Source organism: Lissotriton helveticus, chromosome 5_1 (genome assembly GCF_964261635.1).
Source record: "Lissotriton helveticus chromosome 5_1, aLisHel1.1, whole genome shotgun sequence".
NCBI lineage: Eukaryota > Metazoa > Chordata > Amphibia > Caudata > Salamandridae > Lissotriton > Lissotriton helveticus.
Window position 1 is genome coordinate 227,579,657 of NC_136065.1, and position 18,604 is coordinate 227,598,260.

The 18,604-nt window shown below is 47.6% G+C and overlaps 1 protein-coding gene across 1 annotated transcript in view; it reads right to left on the minus strand.

The window, feature by feature from the left end:
• Nucleotides 1-18,604, minus strand: part of MAMDC4 (MAM domain containing 4) — a 569,927-nt gene that overhangs the window by 78,240 nt on the left and 473,083 nt on the right. The window contains exons 22-23 of the mRNA XM_078642067.1: nt 9,567-9,685; nt 2,494-2,584 (exon numbers count right to left, since the gene is read on the minus strand). Of these exons, the coding sequence (XP_078498193.1) occupies nt 2,494-2,584; nt 9,567-9,685 (210 nt within the window). The remainder of the gene's footprint in view (nt 1-2,493; nt 2,585-9,566; nt 9,686-18,604) is intronic.

Sequence of the window (18,604 nt, forward strand, 5' to 3'; positions counted from 1 at the left end):
GTCGTAAAGGCACTGCGTGGTAAAAGTTGCGTTGTAAAGGATGTTTCCCGATAAAAACACATACCCCAACGCGTAAAAGGTGCGATGTGTCGATAAGAAAACAGTGACAACCAGCGAGAGGCCAGCAGTACCCATGCGTAATGCGGGAAAAAGCACAAGAACAGCATACGGAAAATGCCACTAAAAAACGACATCAACTGCGGAGTACCACGGAGGAACCACACAATCCCCACAGAGGAACACCCAGGAATACAGGGCCCGTGGAAGGCCAATGAGAAGAGGAAGAGGCAGACAGGCTACATTCGCCAGGAAAACACGATTATCGCCACGGATGAGCCAGAACACCACCACCAACTGTACGTCACCTCCAACTTGTCATTGGCAACAAAGAGGCAAAGATGGCACACCACCTCGGACCATGTGAATGCCGTCGCATGGCAGAGGAGGACAATGGAAAAGCACCAGAGGCCCTGGACTGATGTGAATGTCAAAACCAAGCATCGTTTGTTCTTCGGGTGTGGCTGTGTGTGGGGCTCTGTTGTCTACTGCAGGTATTCATCCGGCTTTACACCTGCAGGAGGCAGGTGTTAAATAACTGCTTCTACCGCGGCTTATCACGTGATTTTGACTCGCATCGCGAATCTGGCAGTTCGTTGTGAAAGTGGTCTTATGGTTTTTTCTGTGTGTTTTTGCACGGAAAAACCTACTCTGCATCTCATTAGGGTTAGTTGGTGGTGTCCACCGTGGGGATACATTTTGGGGCAGTTATTGCGGGAATACTGGCGATGTCTGCTGTTTGCACAAGCTTGAATATGGGGTGTTAAATATATCTCCACCTTTGATGTGTTAAGGTGGGGATAAATCGGAGATAAGTCCTTGTGAATATCCCCATGAGACTCTTCTTGAGATTGCTGACATGATTGCATCGGACAACCTCATCCTTTTATTCCTGACGATTATTTGGCCGAACAATGTCGCTCAGCCTCTGATGGGCATTTTAATCCCACCAGAATACTCTATCCACCACCTTGGTTAGATTGGAAAGAACCTCGAAGGAGTAGCTGTGACCTTTAAAGACGCCATTGCATGTGAAAATCAGAAAACAAAGAACACCCTTCCTCAATGTTCAACATTAAAGAAAACATTGGTTAACATCAAATTAACCAAACTCCACATCATCTACCAGCCCTTCAGTAGATAACACAACTTATGCTAAACAACTCATTGGGTTCGTCAACGAAAGCGCAATATTCGTTCACAACAGTGTCTACCTTAGGATATGTGAACATTTTTCTTTTTGTGCAAGTTTCTACTCAGTAATGAACTCCTCCACCTCAATCAAATGCTAATCTGGGTTTGCTTATTGCAATACTTGAGATGACCATAATAGATACTTCAGCCCCTGGAGACTGGTCCTAGCATTTCCTCGTCCCCTAAACACTCTGAAACCAAAACAATGGGTCAGAGACTACAAAAAATCAAACATCCCAACAGTATTATTAAAAGTCCTCACCCTTACTTATCAAGATGTCAGTGGTTCAAACTGATCATGTAAATCATTGATAATTTAGCTTCTCAAAAACTGAAAAGAATCCAAGAAAAAAGAAAAAGTTCACCCTTAAAGGTGCTTGAAAAAACATCATTGTACAAAGACTGGGTCACAAAGCAGTTATGTTTGTAGTGACAGCTTTGCACCTCGACCTCAGTTTTGCAATATAAATAATCTACAAATTGGTTGAAAAACATTTATACATTGCATTGCAAATCGAAAGGAAGCTTTGTCAATGGTCTCTGGTGTATCTAGGAATAATGTAGGCTGTAATCAAATGTATTCATCAGGGAATATATAAGGAACTAAAATTTAAACTATTTAGTGAATAAACCAACATCCTCAGCCTATAGTGAAATAAATGCCACTAACAGGATTATGACCAGTCAGACACCCCTAGCTATGGAAGTAGGCAACAACTAGATCATTCATGTATGTTTGCTTTAGGATCCTCTCATATCTATAAATAACAGGCACATGGATCATCATCTCCAAAGGTTAACTGACTGACTATTCAATAAAGAACTGAAAACTACCCTTCATCTCCTGTTTGGAGACATGATTATTAGGAACTTTTGGTTAACGTTAATGGGTAGCTTAATGTCTAAGATGAAACCCTACAATGATAGGAACAAATAAGTGGACTTGTTTTGTTTATGAATTTAAACAGCCTAAAATGTATTTGTTATTTATCTCGTTCATTGGCTTTGTACCTCTGAGAAGCAGAGGAGGTCTCTTACTGGGTAACATACTACTTAAGCCCACTATCAGGATTGCTGTTTGTAATGATAGATAGTCAATTGTAATGTTTTGTTGTCCAATAAGCTTTGACTTGGGATCGATCCACATGTGTTAGGATTCTAGCAGCCATCAAATGACTTTATAGAGTAATATAACCTGTTGGCAACCTAAGCATTGGCATCTGGGGAGTTTTACACACTCACCTGGCTTTGGACAGCTCCTGCGACTCAGCTTTATATCATCCACGGCAATGAACGAGAGATCAGCACCAGCTCCCACTGCCTCAACAGCCACCTGTCAGGAGAAGAAGATTGCCAGCAACACCAAAAGTTCAGAAAAGAAGGGGAACTTGTGAAAACATTTATTTGAGCCCTCCCTTCATTAATCCAACCTTCTTCTAAAGTACCACAATGTCCTCCAGGCATTCACTATAGTATGGCGTGATTCAGTTTGGTAGGACATGAATTACTGTTTTCCCACAGAGGTTTTAACATTATCTCTAGATGGATCAGTGATTTGGACCACTAAAGGAACACTCTTCTCTGTGGATTAGAAATTCTAATCCAACCATCTTTCTATTAGCAAAATCCATTCAAATCTGGCGTCTTATCATGCACTGACATGGATTGGCTCTGTCAATCCATTTTCAGGCAGGAAAGATGCCACAACATATCAAGGGAACTAATTTCTAACTCTACTCCCTCCTGGAAATATGCTCGTGCCTCCAAACACTAACCACCAAATTTAAATATCACATGCTCCAGCATTGCTTGATTTAATAACTGTGATGTATTCTCCCCTGGCCTCTCATGAAATCTTATCACCGGAATGAAAAGAGTACAGAATCAGGTGCTTCCACCTACCTAAATAGGACTGCATTAACCAGCTACCAGAGATCTCCATTAGCCCCCAGGAGAATTTGAGATCAAAACTCTGTCTTATGCACAAAACAGATTGGCAAATGTCCTGCGCATGCTGCTAACATCCATTTAGAAATCTGCACTCTTGATTGCATACATTTATCAAACAATGGTACTTTAAGAATGCTAAAAATGGCACAAGATGGTTTTCTGGAGTTATTTATAGCGCAAACTTGACCTGAAGGTATCAGAGTATTTCACATGAGCACCAGATGCGTTACACAAGGATACACTCATTTTTGTTAGGCACTGGCAGATTAAGTGATTTGCCCAGAATCACAGGATGTTGAGCATCATTGCCAAGTTTCTAACCCGGTTCCACACATTTGAGGTTGACCGCCCTAGACGTTAAACCACATTTGTCTTCAGTTCAGGAAGTTCATGAAAGCAAAACTCTCAATCAGGCTTTCAGATAAACACAAGGGCCAGTGGGGGGAATGTAGAGGGGGTCCGTTTATCCCAGCAGACTGTAAATTTGGCAGTTATGGAAGGCAGATGATGAGGAGCCAGGCCTCTAAGGCAGCTTGACAAATGAGGCAAGGAGCACTTGTACTCACCGTTTTCAGCTTGGTGAAGGTGTTTCTCCCAGAGGTGTCTCTCGGCCCGTTTTTAGAGGTGACGGGAAAAAAGGTCCCAATCCCTTACTAACCAGAAATTGAGCGTACATTTTTCTTCTTCTTGGTTCTTGCCCTTGACAGGGGGAGTGACCCCTAGCCCCCTAAGATAAGCAGGATTTTTGCAGGTTTGACTGGGCAAGACTTGTTTTTTCTGAAATATTCTGGAAAGAATTCTAATTTCGCACTGGTTTTTTATGAGGTGATTGTAGTTTTATTTGTGCTCTATTCATAAGAGTAGGTGAAAAGAAACAGCCAACACGTGTTTCGTCCCCTTACATGGCCATTTGGCCCGGGTCTTCCTCAGGGCGAGTGGAAGTTTGATATATTCTATCAGCGTCGTCGGTAGCTAAAATTTCTTGAAGATTCTCAAATAACAGGCATAATGCCAGGACTGGATGCGGTGTTCTGGTCACGTAGGTGTCTCTCAGGCCCGGCTGCAGCTGGGTGAAGGAAGGAGGAAAATACAAACTCAGCACAGACCAAAGAAAGCAGTACTGGAAATCCCACCTATGATTCTCATAGGCTGATAGTAACAAGGGTCAGCCAGTGAGAGGACGAGGCAGGATCCTAGAAGGATGTTATGAGCTATGTCATAGATTCGGGCGAGTCCAGTATTCAGCCAAAGCCCTGGCAAAACTGCTGCCTTAAGTAGCTCCTGCTTGCCCTCACCACTATCTCACAGATGCACACTGCACATGTGGGATTTGGCCGGTATTGAAGTTGTCCACCTCACATGTGCAGCGTGTGTTTGTACACGCTGTGCTGCATTGCTACTAGACTGGACAGTATGAGTGCTGCAGCCTCAGACCAATCCTACCTCCTTCTCCTTCCTCAGAGACTGGTGGTGCTCCGCCCCCTGTGCCCTCATGCAGGGCTGTATTGCAGTGACCAAAGAATTCCAGATCTAGAGTCATCCTAAGCCTTCTGCTAGGCTATAAGTCATATGTGCTCTGAAACTCTCTGTGCTAGATTGTCCATTATGTTTCAGAGCACTAAGGTGAGCTAGGAGATGTGCAGCACTTTATTAAAAAAAATACATTAATGCTAGGTTACATGACAACTGGCAACAACTGACTCCCTTGCTTGCAGGTTCAAAGAAAGAGCATGCATGGAGTAATGCATTTAAAAACAGTAAAATGTCTCATCTCTTGTTTTTACAACTCCCTTATTGGTCTCTCCTGAAACATCTTTTAAAAATCCTTCTGCATTGATCTTCTAATCACATGCGGTACATTATCAAATACAAAGTGTTAAGAGATAATACGTCGAACAGTGCTGTTTCTCTTTCTTCTCACAATACGGTTATTTTCAATATCAATTATTAATACATTTGCATCATAGATGTTTTGATTTATCTAACTAAACATTTTAATAAAAAAGATCAGAATTGGAAAAACCCCAACACTCTTAAGGCTCTGGAGCAGGGCTGCTGGTCATTGAGGGGCGATACATGGAAAGCTTACCAGGCAGTTAAAGGCTTCATTTTGCTAAAGCTCTTCCCTGTATTTTTCACCAACACAGACATAGACCTTAACTTCACATAGGGTAAATAGACTATCATAATACCGTGCTCCTTTGCTTCCCACAGAGTGAATCCTCTTACAGCTCACACCACCACATCCTTTCTCTCTCTTCTGTTTTACCAAACACTACACTGCCACACGCCCGTTTTCCCATCATGATAAACTGTGTTTATTATCTAACAGGTGTTATTGTATTAGCAGTATAGTAGTGTTGTGTGGTTGTTAGGCCTCTGGGTACAAATTCTTCCATTTTACCTGCTCATGTTTAAAATAGACATTTTCTAAATGGTGACTTCTGACACACATTTGCTTACGCACCCGAATATGATAATGTACTCGGAAAGGATTTGCTTACATACAAATTTCTTCGTAGGCATATTAGAACATTGGAATGTTGGGAGCTCCATTGAAAACAATGGAGTGCTCCGGGCTTATAATGGCTGGTATAAGCCTGGAGCTCCAACATCCAATGTTTCTTTGTTCACGGCTCTGGCTGTGAACAACGGCTTCAGGGAGCCTGAGGGGATTCCAATCCCCTCACGCTTCCAAAAGGCTTTGTTTTTTTGTTAGAACATTCTGTCCTCTAGTGACAGAATATTCTAATAGCCTTATAGCCCTTCGTAGATGGGCTATACCACTATTAAAGTCCCTCTCCCTTGTTAAAGGCCCTCGCCTTCGGCTCTGGGCCTTTAACGCTGGAGAGGGCCTTTAATAGCTGGTATAGCCCTCTACGGCGGGCTATAAGGCTATATTATCATCTCCTAGAAAATTCTGTACGACTAGGTACACTGCGCAATTATCCGTGTTTATTGTTGTCAGTTAGGCGACAGCTCTGGGAGGGTAGAATCAACAAATACAGCCAGATCAGAGCTCAGGCAGGAATGAAGTTAATTGCAAAGGAGTAAGAATATAAATGTACTATTGTGAAGACACTTCAGTGGGCAATGTGTACTAATGATGATGAAGTAAGGGTGCAGATACAAGATATGCTGTGTGTTATTTCATTTCTGTATAGAGAAATGTAGCAAAATAAGATACTTACTTCATGAACTGGATGTACACATTACTGTTTTACATTAAGAATAGTTGGTTGTTGGACTTGTAATCAGGTCTACCCAGGTCTATCAGATCATGGCTTCCATGACAGGCAATCTGTCAAGGTTTCCATACTCTACGCAAGGATAAAGACATACATTACCCTCTTTGAGTACCAGTCCCAATAATGTGGAATGATACTGGGTGCTGTCTGGAAGGCCCAAACACAGCTATGAGGTTGTTAGACTAAAATCAGCACTGAACTGCGCAACGGGATGGCAGAACATACACTTGCACCTTCACTCAGGTGTCCAAATGTTGCCACCATCCTTAATCCCACGTGTTGGACACATTACTCACATGCCATCACCACTGTGTCTTCAGCATATTAATTGCTATTGTATTTTCTCTTAGTATACAGTGTCACTGATCTATTGCTGTAATGCATCGTTAGAAATTGTAAATGATAATAAAAAAGATTTAAACTACAGCAAAAAAGAGGTCGTTAGACAAAAGAACAAGAGTCCCAAGAGTGTAAAAAGAAAATATACACCCTAGACAATCCGTTTACATTTTAAAGAAAATATAAACAAAATCATAACATCGTAGTAGAGGATAATAACATTGCCTTTGAGTTTAAGCACTAAAGGGGTCATTAGGATGGCGGGCGGACACCCTATCGGAAAACGGGAACTCCCGCCATAAGGGTGAGGGTCCCGTGGGGGCAATTAGGATGCGCCCGCCACAGTGCCAGGAAGGCATGTTGTGCATGGAACTGCTGGGGGGTACCATAGGTACCCCCCATGTGCACCCCACACCTCCCAGAGTCCCTGGGGGCCAGCAACGGGCCCCCAATGTCAAACACCACATGCCTTTCCGTGGTGGCACCACATGTCCCCGTCTGCATAGACAGACACCGCTACCATATTAAACCCTTTTCTGCTCGTTCAACTCGTTGACCGGGCGGAAAAGCGGCAGACGGTCTTTCTGTCTGCCGCGATCCCCCCGCCATAGTAATATGAAGGGGGGGAAATGGGTGGCAAGCGGGGTCGTATCACGGGCGGATCGCCACCGCCATGCGGGTGGTGGTGATCGGCCCGTGATCCCTAATGGGTCCCTAAGTATCTATTAAATCTAAGGTTCTAACACTCAGATCACTTTATAAACAGAAAATTTCATATATTATACATTTTATATGTTATTATTACAGATGGTGTGCGGAGATTTGTTGTTTTGGTGGATTCATATGCTCTCCTTCAAGTTTTCTCATAAAACTGACTGGAGGCACCTGTAAATTATCTATTTCATCAATGGCAGGTGGCTCAGAGATTCCAGCCTTTTAGATGCCACGCCCCACTTTCTGCCATAGAAGTGAGTGCTGTGTGCAGCTGTGCTCTGGGAATTGTTAGTTGCTTGTGCTTTTTGTTTGTGCAACTCCTGGAAAGTGACACTGCAGAAAATTGGAAAAAAGCTGCTCACACTACTTCCTCTTTGTAATAAACTGGGTTATTGTTTGAGAGGGATGAAAGCCCCACTCAGGCAGCAACCATAACCCTTGTCAGGGTGAAATACAAAAAGTCACTTAATTAACCTGTGCGTAACCCTCTGGTAGCTTGGCACAAAGCAGTCAGGATTAACTTTCAGGCAACATGTAAAGTAATTATGCAGCACACAAACAGCAGTAAAGTGTCAAGTGAAAACACAACACAAGAAAAACTGCAAACCAATTTAGAAAAACAGAGTAAATTGCAATAAAAACAATTATTCCAGAACAACAAAAATCTTAGCAGTAGAATCGGAGATATTCAATTCTAAAACGTTTAGCGAAAATACTGCATATAAGCGCAAAACACCATTCAAAGTCATCTGGTTGTGCTAGCCGGGGGAAGTCACAAATTGAGGCTGACTGCAATACAACGCAGATCGGATATAGGGATCAGGTTAGTCCCAAGCAAGAGGTACCTTCAGAGTCCAGCAGGAAGAGTTCCATTCCGGGTGGAAAAGGACGCGAGGTGGATGCTAAGTGTTGCAGACTACCATTGCTGTAGCTAGAAGAGTCAGTAAAATGTCACAGACAGTTGTTGCGGGCTGACGTTGATGTAGAGGGAAGTGCCAGTCTTGCATTGCTGGTCATCACTGGCAGTGTTTGTCGACACTAAGAGCAGGTTTCACCGGAACTTAAAGTTGGGAGTCGTCGTGGGCAGCTCAGTCTTGGTCCAAATGGGCCAGGCCGTTTTGAGCCCAAACATCAGCATTTTCCCTTTTTCTTAAGAAAAAGAGAACATTCATGCCAACCAAGGGTTCGGGACCTGGGAGGGCACCTCTTGTGGATCAGGACTCACTCCAGAAGAGGCCAGCAGGGCTCAAGCAGGTCCACTTGTAGCAGGTAGTTGGGCAGTTGCAGGAAGGCCTCTGATGCTTGTTGTGTCCCTGTGGCCGACACTGTAGGTCAGCCAACTGACCCTGGAGACACAATTTATTTTTACTCTGGTTAGTCTGGAATTAGAAAGAAGGGAAGCAGGTCCAATCTTGCTTCTCAGACAGCATGGCAGTCCTTCAAGCAGCAGGGTAGTCCTTCTGTATCTTTCACAGGTCCTGGAGTATTCGGAAGAGTGGCTCTGGAGGTCCAATATTTACACCTGGGCCAGCCTTTGCTTGGGGGACTCTATCTTACCACTAATTTACGGGCCCTCTGTACATGCAGTACCATTTACTAGGGACTTGCAAGTCAAATAAATGTGTCAATAAGGTGTAGACCAATTGGACCATGTTTGAAGTAAAGAGTACAAGCATTTTAGCACTGGTTAGCAATGATGCAGTGCACAGTCTTAAAGACAACAAAACATGAGTTCAGCAAAGCAGGAGGGGTGAAGGCAAAACGTTTGGGGGAACATCACTCCAAGGCTGTCAGGTCTAACTCAATTCCACATTATACTTTCTCTTTCTACATCCGCATTCCTGTTTGCCTCCCATACTTTTCTACTGTGTCACAATCTCTCTCATTACACCCTCACCCCAATATTCATCCCAACCCACAATGCTTCTTTCTTTCCCAACCTACACTTCTCCTTTCTCTCCCAATGCACACTTTCTTTGCCATTCCACCTTTCCACTTCCACACCACTCTAGTCCGTTCCTTCTCACTGCTCATGATTCAGAGGGTACTAGAGAGCTTGCTTACCTTCCACTGCGCAGCTACTGTGATGTTGACGTTTCTGTAGTGCCAGGTGCCCGCTGGAATATCACTGATTTTCAGCACCTGCTTTCTGGTCTTCTCTTCCACATATATGTTCAGCGATCCTGCCAACGCAGAAGAGAAACCATTAGGGGAAATTCACTTTCAAAAACATATTTTCCCTTTTTCCACGTTAAGTGATAAACTTAACCAATATTTTTCAAAGGGAGATCAAGCCTAGGTAGTTATCAACCAAGGTGGAGTTAAAGGCTTCAGAGGCTGTACATTACATAGTTTTATTAATGCCTTGCCTTGTACGTTGGGGTGTAAAGCCCATTCAGTGGCCACAGAGTAGACAGGCCATGGGGACCAACCATGGTGGTTGAGTCTATTTGCCACTGGTGTCCCAATCAAGTAAACCCTTTTTGCAGTTGAATTCAAGGGTAGTGGAGGTGAGAAGTTAAAAGCTTCTTGCAGGGAGGTAGTGTGGGGGACGAAATCTCAGAACTCAACAGTCAACCACTAGACATAATAATGTATTGTTCAGCCCAGTGCTCAAGGGTTAGGTAAAATAATGTACAGCACAATGGAATACTACACAGCTCAAAAGGGGGCTCAGTTATAGGATTATCTTATTTGCAGTCTTAATTAAGTCATTACTCCTCTTTCAGGACCCTCATAGTAGTTTCCTAATCATCCAGCACCCTGTGTGTGGCATGCGTGTAGGCTTTGATTCGGCACAGGTGTAGGTCACTCAAAAGTACCCCACTGCCTAGATGCTCAAACCAGGTTAAATAGCTTTCACCAACTCAAGTTCACCCAGAAAAAGACATACAGCAGAATTCATAAAACAAAAGTTCATACAGCAAAATTCTTCGGCACTATCAGTCTCTTGTTCCACTCTTAGTTAAGACACTGTTCAATGTTGGTGCAATTCTGTCTATGCCGGTATACATCTTCCGCATTCTTGCTCTCGCGGCAGCAGCTCATGTAATTGCAGGGACCCAATGGCGACCACACCTGGCTGCTGGGCAGAAACAGTATGGCAGGCTCACATAACAGCACTCATGTTAAGGAGTAGGAGCCTCCCTGGCCAGGTGCAGATGGGCACTTAGATATGGCAAGTGCAGCCTTCAGGCTACTGATCAGACGGAGGGTGTCTTCGGCAGTTGCAGTCTCTTGGCCAATCAAGGCTTCTGCTTTGGTGGCAATGAAAGATCTTCAACTCTGACGTCAGTAGTGTCAGCAACAGTGGGCACATGCCAGTATTTCGAACAACACTATTATGCTTAGTACTTGTAAGTCATGGAGCAGTTGACAGCAATAATCTCTTGGGGAGTCAGGGTAAACTCTTCACAACTTCAGTCGCTCCTGGCTTAGCTCCCTTTTTGGTAGTCCCCTTCCTATGGACATTTCTCATGGCAGTGACATGCTGTGCTCCTACGCTTGGGCTGTGTCTGCTCTGGAAGGGAGAATCAGGGATGCAGGCTTCTAGGCTCTAAGCAGACCCTCAGCTCCTCAAGCAGAAGATGCAGACTTCATATGATGTCCCGTCATGCAGTTATCAGTCCTGGTCATGCAGGTGTCCTTGAAGTACTCTGCGGACCGCTCCCTTACTTGGTCAAGAACACCATATATGTGCTACACACTCACCGCATATATATATATATATATATATATATATATATATATATATATATATATATATATACACACACACACACACACGCACACACACACACACACACACACACACACACACACACACACACACACACACACACACACACACACACACACACACACACACACACACACACACACACACACACACACACACACACACACACACACACACACACACACACACACACACACACACACACACACACACACACACACACACACACACACACACACACACACACACACACACACACACACACACACACACACACACACACACACACACACACACACACACACACACACACACACACACACACACACACACACACACACACACACACACCACCCCCCCCCCCCCCCCCCCAAGTCTAGATTTGCATCAAAATAGAATTTTACACAACTGGTGGGAACCTTGGAGCTTTGATATTTACGCGGCCTCCCAGCCGCGGGAGATGCACCACCCGGAAATTTGGGGCCACGGAGCTCCGATCCTCAGAGTTTCAATGTGGAGGCATCCATGGAGGATTGACAAGCTGGATGTGCGCGTGGAGGCCCATTGGTGGGCTTGAATCAGACAGCGGCACATAACTGAGGCACTCACTACAAGACCCACAAACCAACGCGGACTCATTTGAGTTGCCCATTGGAGGGCTCATATTTTTAAGTGGGAGGTGTGGCCTCTATGCCAAATTGACTGTCGCGCCGCTGAAGAGTGCAACGAGCACGAAACGCGTCCGGCGTGAATCGACAGGCATGCTGTAAACTGGATCCGCTCGCCGATCCGGCTTTTACCTCCTGAAGTGGATGTCAGGGTGCGTCTCCAACTGGTGGGAACCTTGGAGCTTTGATATTTACGCGGCCTCACAGCCGCGGGAGATGCACCACCCGGAAATTTGGGGCCACGGAGCTCCGATTCTCGGAGTTTCCATGTGGAGGCATCCATGGAGGATTGAGAAGCCGGATGTGCGCGTGGAGGCCCATTGGTGGGCTTGAATCAGACAGCGGCACATAACTGCGGCACTCACTACAAGACCCACAAACCAACGCGGACTCATTTGAGTTGCCCATTGGAGGGCTCATATTTTTAAGTGGGAGGTGTGGCCTCTATGCCAAATTGACTGTCGCGCCGCTGCAGAGTGCAACGAGCACGAAACGCGTCCGGCGTGAATCGACAGGCATGCTGTAAACTGGATCCGCTCGCCGATCCGGCTTTTACCTCCTGAAGTGGATGTCAGGGTGCGTCTCCAACTGGTGGGAACCTTGGAGCTTTGATATTTACGCGGCCTCCCAGCCGCGGGAGATGCACCACCCGGAAATTTGGGGCCACGGAGCTCCGATTCTCGGAGTTTCCATGTGGAGGCATCCATGGAGGATTGACAAGCCGGATGTGTGCGTGGAGGCCCATTGGTGGGCTCGAATCAGACAGCGGCACATAACTGAGGCACTCACTACAAGACTCACAAACCAACGCGGACTCATTTGAGTTGCCCATTGAAGGGCTCATATTTTTAAGTGGGAGGTGTGGCCTCTATGCCAAATTGACTGTCGCGCCGCTGAAGAGTGCAACGAGCACGAAACGCGTCCGGCGTGAATCGACAGGAATGCTGTAAACTGGATCCGCTCGCCGATCCGGCTTTTACCTCCTGAAGTGGATGTCAGGGTGCGTCTCTAACTGGTGGGAACCTTGGAGCTTTGATATTTACGCGGCCTCCCAGCCGCGGGAGATGCACCACCCGGAAATTTGGGGCCATGGAGCTCCGATTCTCGGAGTTTCCATGTGGAGGCATCCATGGAGGATTGACAAGCCGGATGTGCGCGTGGAGGCCCATTGGTGGGCTTGAATCAGACAGCGGCACATAACTGAGGCACTCACTACAAGACCCACAAACCAAAGCGGACTCATTTGAGTTGCCCATTGGAGGGCTCATATTTTTAAGTGGGAGGTGTGGCCTCTATGCCAAATTGACTGTCGCGCCGCTGAAGAGTGCAACGAGCACGAAACGCGTTTGGCGTGAATCGACAGGCATGCTGTAAACTGGATCCGCGCGCCGATCCGGCTTTTACCTCCTGAAGTGGATGTCAGGGTGCGTCTCCAACTGGTGGGAACCTTGGAGCTTTGATATTTACGCGGCCTCCCAGCCGCCGGAGATGCACCACCCGGAAATTTGGGGCCACGGAGCTCCGATTCTCGGAGTTTCCATGTGGAGGCATCCATGGAGGATTGACAAGCCGGATGTGCGCGTGGAGGCCCATTGGTGGGCTTGAATCAGACAGCGGCACATAACTGAGGCACTCACTACAAGACCCACAAACCAACGCGGACTCATTTGAGTTGCCCATTGGAGGGCTCATATTTTTAAGTGGGAGGTGTGGCCTCTATGCCAAATTGACTGTCGCGCCGCTGAAGAGTGCAACGAGCATGAAACGCGTCCGGCGTGAATCGACAGGCATGCTGTAAACTGGATCCGCTCACCGCTTTTACCTCCTGAAGTGGATGTCAGGGTGAGTCTCCAACTGGTGGGAACCTTGGAGCTTTGATATTTACGCGGCCTCCCAGCCGCGGGAGATGCACCACCCGGAAATTTGGGGCCACGGAGCTCCGATTCTCGGAGTTTCCATGTGGAGGCATCCATGGAGGATTGACAAGCCGGATGTGCGCGTGGAGGCCCATTGGTGGGCTTGAATCAGACAGCGGCACATAACTGCGGCACTCACTACAAGACCCACAAACCAACGCGGACTCATTTGAGTTGCCCATTGGAGGGCTCATATTTTTAAGTGGGAGGTGTGGCCTCTATGCCAAATTGACTGTCGCGCCGCTGAAGAGTGCAACGAGCACGAAACGCGTCCGGCGTGAATCGACAGGCATGCTGTAAACTGGATCCGCTCGCCGATCCGGCTTTTACCTCCTGAAGTGGATGTCAGGGTGCGTCTCCAACTGGTGGGAACCTTGGAGCTTTGATATTTACGCGGCCTCCCAGCCGCGGGAGATGCACCACCCGGAAATTTGGGGCCACGGAGCTCCGATTCTCGGAGTTTCCATGTGGAGGCATCCATGGAGGATTGACAAGCCGGATGTGTGCGTGGAGGCCCATTGGTGGGCTCGAATCAGACAGCGGCACATAACTGAGGCACTCACTACAAGACTCACAAACCAACGCGGACTCATTTGAGTTGCCCATTGAAGGGCTCATATTTTTAAGTGGGAGGTGTGGCCTCTATGCCAAATTGACTGTCGCGCCGCTGAAGAGTGCAACGAGCACGAAACGCGTCCGGCGTGAATCGACAGGAATGCTGTAAACTGGATCCGCTCGCCGATCCGGCTTTTACCTCCTGAAGTGGATGTCAGGGTGCGTCTCTAACTGGTGGGAACCTTGGAGCTTTGATATTTACGCGGCCTCCCAGCCGCGGGAGATGCACCACCCGGAAATTTGGGGCCATGGAGCTCCGATTCTCGGAGTTTCCATGTGGAGGCATCCATGGAGGATTGACAAGCCGGATGTGCGCGTGGAGGCCCATTGGTGGGCTTGAATCAGACAGCGGCACATAACTGAGGCACTCACTACAAGACCCACAAACCAAAGCGGACTCATTTGAGTTGCCCATTGGAGGGCTCATATTTTTAAGTGGGAGGTGTGGCCTCTATGCCAAATTGACTGTCGCGCCGCTGAAGAGTGCAACGAGCACGAAACGCGTTTGGCGTGAATCGACAGGCATGCTGTAAACTGGATCCGCGCGCCGATCCGGCTTTTACCTCCTGAAGTGGATGTCAGGGTGCGTCTCCAACTGGTGGGAACCTTGGAGCTTTGATATTTACGCGGCCTCCCAGCCGCCGGAGATGCACCACCCGGAAATTTGGGGCCACGGAGCTCCGATTCTCGGAGTTTCCATGTGGAGGCATCCATGGAGGATTGACAAGCCGGATGTGCGCGTGGAGGCCCATTGGTGGGCTTGAATCAGACAGCGGCACATAACTGAGGCACTCACTACAAGACCCACAAACCAACGCGGACTCATTTGAGTTGCCCATTGGAGGGCTCATATTTTTAAGTGGGAGGTGTGGCCTCTATGCCAAATTGACTGTCGCGCCGCTGAAGAGTGCAACGAGCATGAAACGCGTCCGGCGTGAATCGACAGGCATGCTGTAAACTGGATCCGCTCACCGATCCGGCTTTTACCTCCTGAAGTGGATGTCAGGGTGAGTCTCCAACTGGTGGGAACCTTGGAGCTTTGATATTTACGCGGCCTCCCAGCCGCGGGAGATGCACCACCCGGAAATTTGGGGCCACGGAGCTCCGATTCTCGGAGTTTCCATGTGGAGGCATCCATGGAGGATTGACAAGCCGGATGTGCGCGTGGAGGCCCATTGGTGGGCTTGAATCAGACAGCGGCACATAACTGAGGCACTCACTACAAGACCCACAAACCAACGCGGACTCATTTGAGTTGCCCATTGGAGGGCTCATATTTTTAAGTGGGAGGTGTGGCCTCTATGCCAAATTGACTGTCGCGCCGCTAAAGAGTGCAACGAGCACGAAACGCGTCCGGCGTGAATCGACAGGCATGCTGTAAACTGGATCCGCTCGCCGATCCGGCTTTTACCTCCTGAAGTGGATGTCAGGGTGCGTCTCCAACTGGTGGGAACCTTGGAGCTTCGATATTTGCGCGGCCTCCCAGCCGCGGGAGATGCACCACCCGGAAATTTGGGGCCACGGAGCTCCGATTCTCGGAGTTTCCATGTGGAGGCATCCATGGAGGATTGACAAGCCGGATGTGCGCGTGGAGGCCCATTGGTGGGCTTGAATCAGACAGCGGCACATAACTGAGGCACTCACTACAAGACCCACAAACCAACGCGGACTCATTTGAGTTGCCCATTGGAGGGCTCATATTTTTAAGTGGGAGGTGTGGCCTCTATGCCAAATTGACTGTCGCGCCGCTGAAGAGTGCAACGAGCACGAAACGCGTCCGGCGTGAATCGACAGGCATGCTGTAAACTGGATCCGCTCGCCGATCCGGCTTTTACCTCCTGAAGTGGATGTCAGGGTGCGTCTCCAACTGGTGGGAACCTTGGAGCTTCGATATTTACGCGGCCTCCCAGCCGCGGGAGATGCACCACCCGGAAATTTGGGGCCACGGAGCTCCGATTCTCGGAGTTTCCATGTGGAGGCATCCATGGAGGATTGACAAGCTGGATGTGCGCGTGGAGGCCCATTGGTGGGCTTGAATCAGACAGCGGCACATAACTGAGGCACTCACTACAACACCCACAAACCAACGCGGACTCATTTGAGTTGCCCATTGGAGGGCTCATATTTTTAAGTGGGAGGTGTGGCCTCTATGCCAAATTGACTGTCGCGCCGCTGAAGAGTGCAACGAGCACGAAACACGTCCGGCGTGAATCGACAGGCATGCTGTAAACTGGATCCGCTCGCCGATCCGGCTTTTACCTCCTGAAGTGGATGTCAGGGTGCGTCTCCAACTGGTGGGAACCTTGGAGCTTTGATATATATATATATATATATATATATGAGTGTTGGAGGGCTTAAGGACAACGCAGCTTGACATTTGGTGTTTCCTCAACCCACAGGGGTGTTTGATGGACGTAATGTGGGCAGGCAACAGCACCCACTTGGTTTGAATATACATTGAGCGCCGCAAGTACCAGAATGCATAGCGCATGGGTGGGACTTAATAATAAAAAGCAGATTGGTGCTCAACGTAGCTGCTGCCTGGCTTGTTATTTTGGCTCGTGAACAAGAACTCCGGTTCGAAACGCGTCGAGCCTTTTGAATTTGAGGGACATCGGAGTGCAAGTGCACTGTCATCCGCACTGCAGAGAGATACCTGCATTGGGGCCATTCTTACTGGTGCAATCTTGTGTTTGGATGAAATTAGCGGCCGGCCCGGTCGCGAGAATGGCCCGCCGCGTAGTGGATCTGCGGCACCCAGAAATGCTGGGGGCCGGTTTGGAAATGCCGGGCTCTGAGTGTTGGAAGGCTTAAGGACAACGCAGCTTGACATTTGGTGTTTCCTCAACCCACAGGGGTGTTTGATGGACGTAATGTGGGCAGGCAACAGCGCCTACTTGGTTTGAATATACTTTGAGCACCGCAAGTACCAGAATGCATAGCGCATGGGTGAGACATGTGACACGCCCACTGGGGCGGGACTTAATAATAAAAAACAGATTGGTGCTCAACGTAGCTGCTGCCTGGCTTGTTATTTTGGCTCGTGAACAAGAACTCCGGTTCGAAACGCGTCGAGTCTTTTGAATTTGAGGGACATCGGAGTGCAAGTGCGCTGTCATCCGCACTGCAGAGAGATACCTGCATTGGGGCCATTCTTACTGGGGCAACCTTGTGTTTGGATGATATCTATATATATATATATATATATATATATATATATATATATATATATATATATATATATATATATATATATATATATATATATATATCCAACAAAGTTTTTAGCCTGGAAATGAGGAAGCCCGATCAGAGGGTATTCAGATAGCCAAACAATTTAATGAAGCCAAGGCACGACGTTACAGCAGGAGAGCCTCGCTCTGTAAATAGTTCCGTGCTTGTGCCCAACGCGTTTCATGCCGGAAAGCACTTCGTCAGGGGCAGCCAGGTTTCACATCAAGATACTCACAGCAGTCTTTAAGCACCTTTGCAGTAATCAAGTCCCGCCCAGAAGGGCGTGGCCACCCTGTGGCTTTCTGGATCTTGTGGTGCTTACTAGTTGTTACTCAAGTGAGTTGCCGTTATGAGCTTGACAAATAATGAAAAGTATTTCCTCCGTGGGTGGCAGAGATCACTCGTGCCGTTGGGTCATGCACAAATGATAGCTTCATTCCGGCACCCTCTGTCCATGCGCCGAAGCGTTGTGGAGCACCTCAGCAGGGCTGAACCGACAGTCCAGCTGGGCTTCACTCGCGGCGCAGGCTACGCCGCTAACATCCAACAAAGTTTTTAGCCTGGAAATGAGGAAGCCCGATCAGAGGGTATTCAGATAGCCAAACAATTTAATGAAGCCAAGGCACGACGTTACAGCAGGAGAGCCTCGCTCTGTAAATAGTTCCGTGCTTGTGCCCAACGCGTTTCATGCCGGAAAGCACTTCGTCAGGGGCAGCCAGGTTTCACATCAAGATACTCACAGCAGTCTTTAAGCACCTTTGCAGTAATCAAGTCCCGCCCAGAAGGGCGTGGCCACCCTGTGGCTTTCTGGATCTTGTGGTGCTTACTAGTTGTTACTCAAGTGAGTTGCCGTTATGAGCTTGACAAATAATGAAAAGTATTTCCTCCGTGGGTGGCAGAGATCACTCGTGCCGTTGGGTCATGCACAAA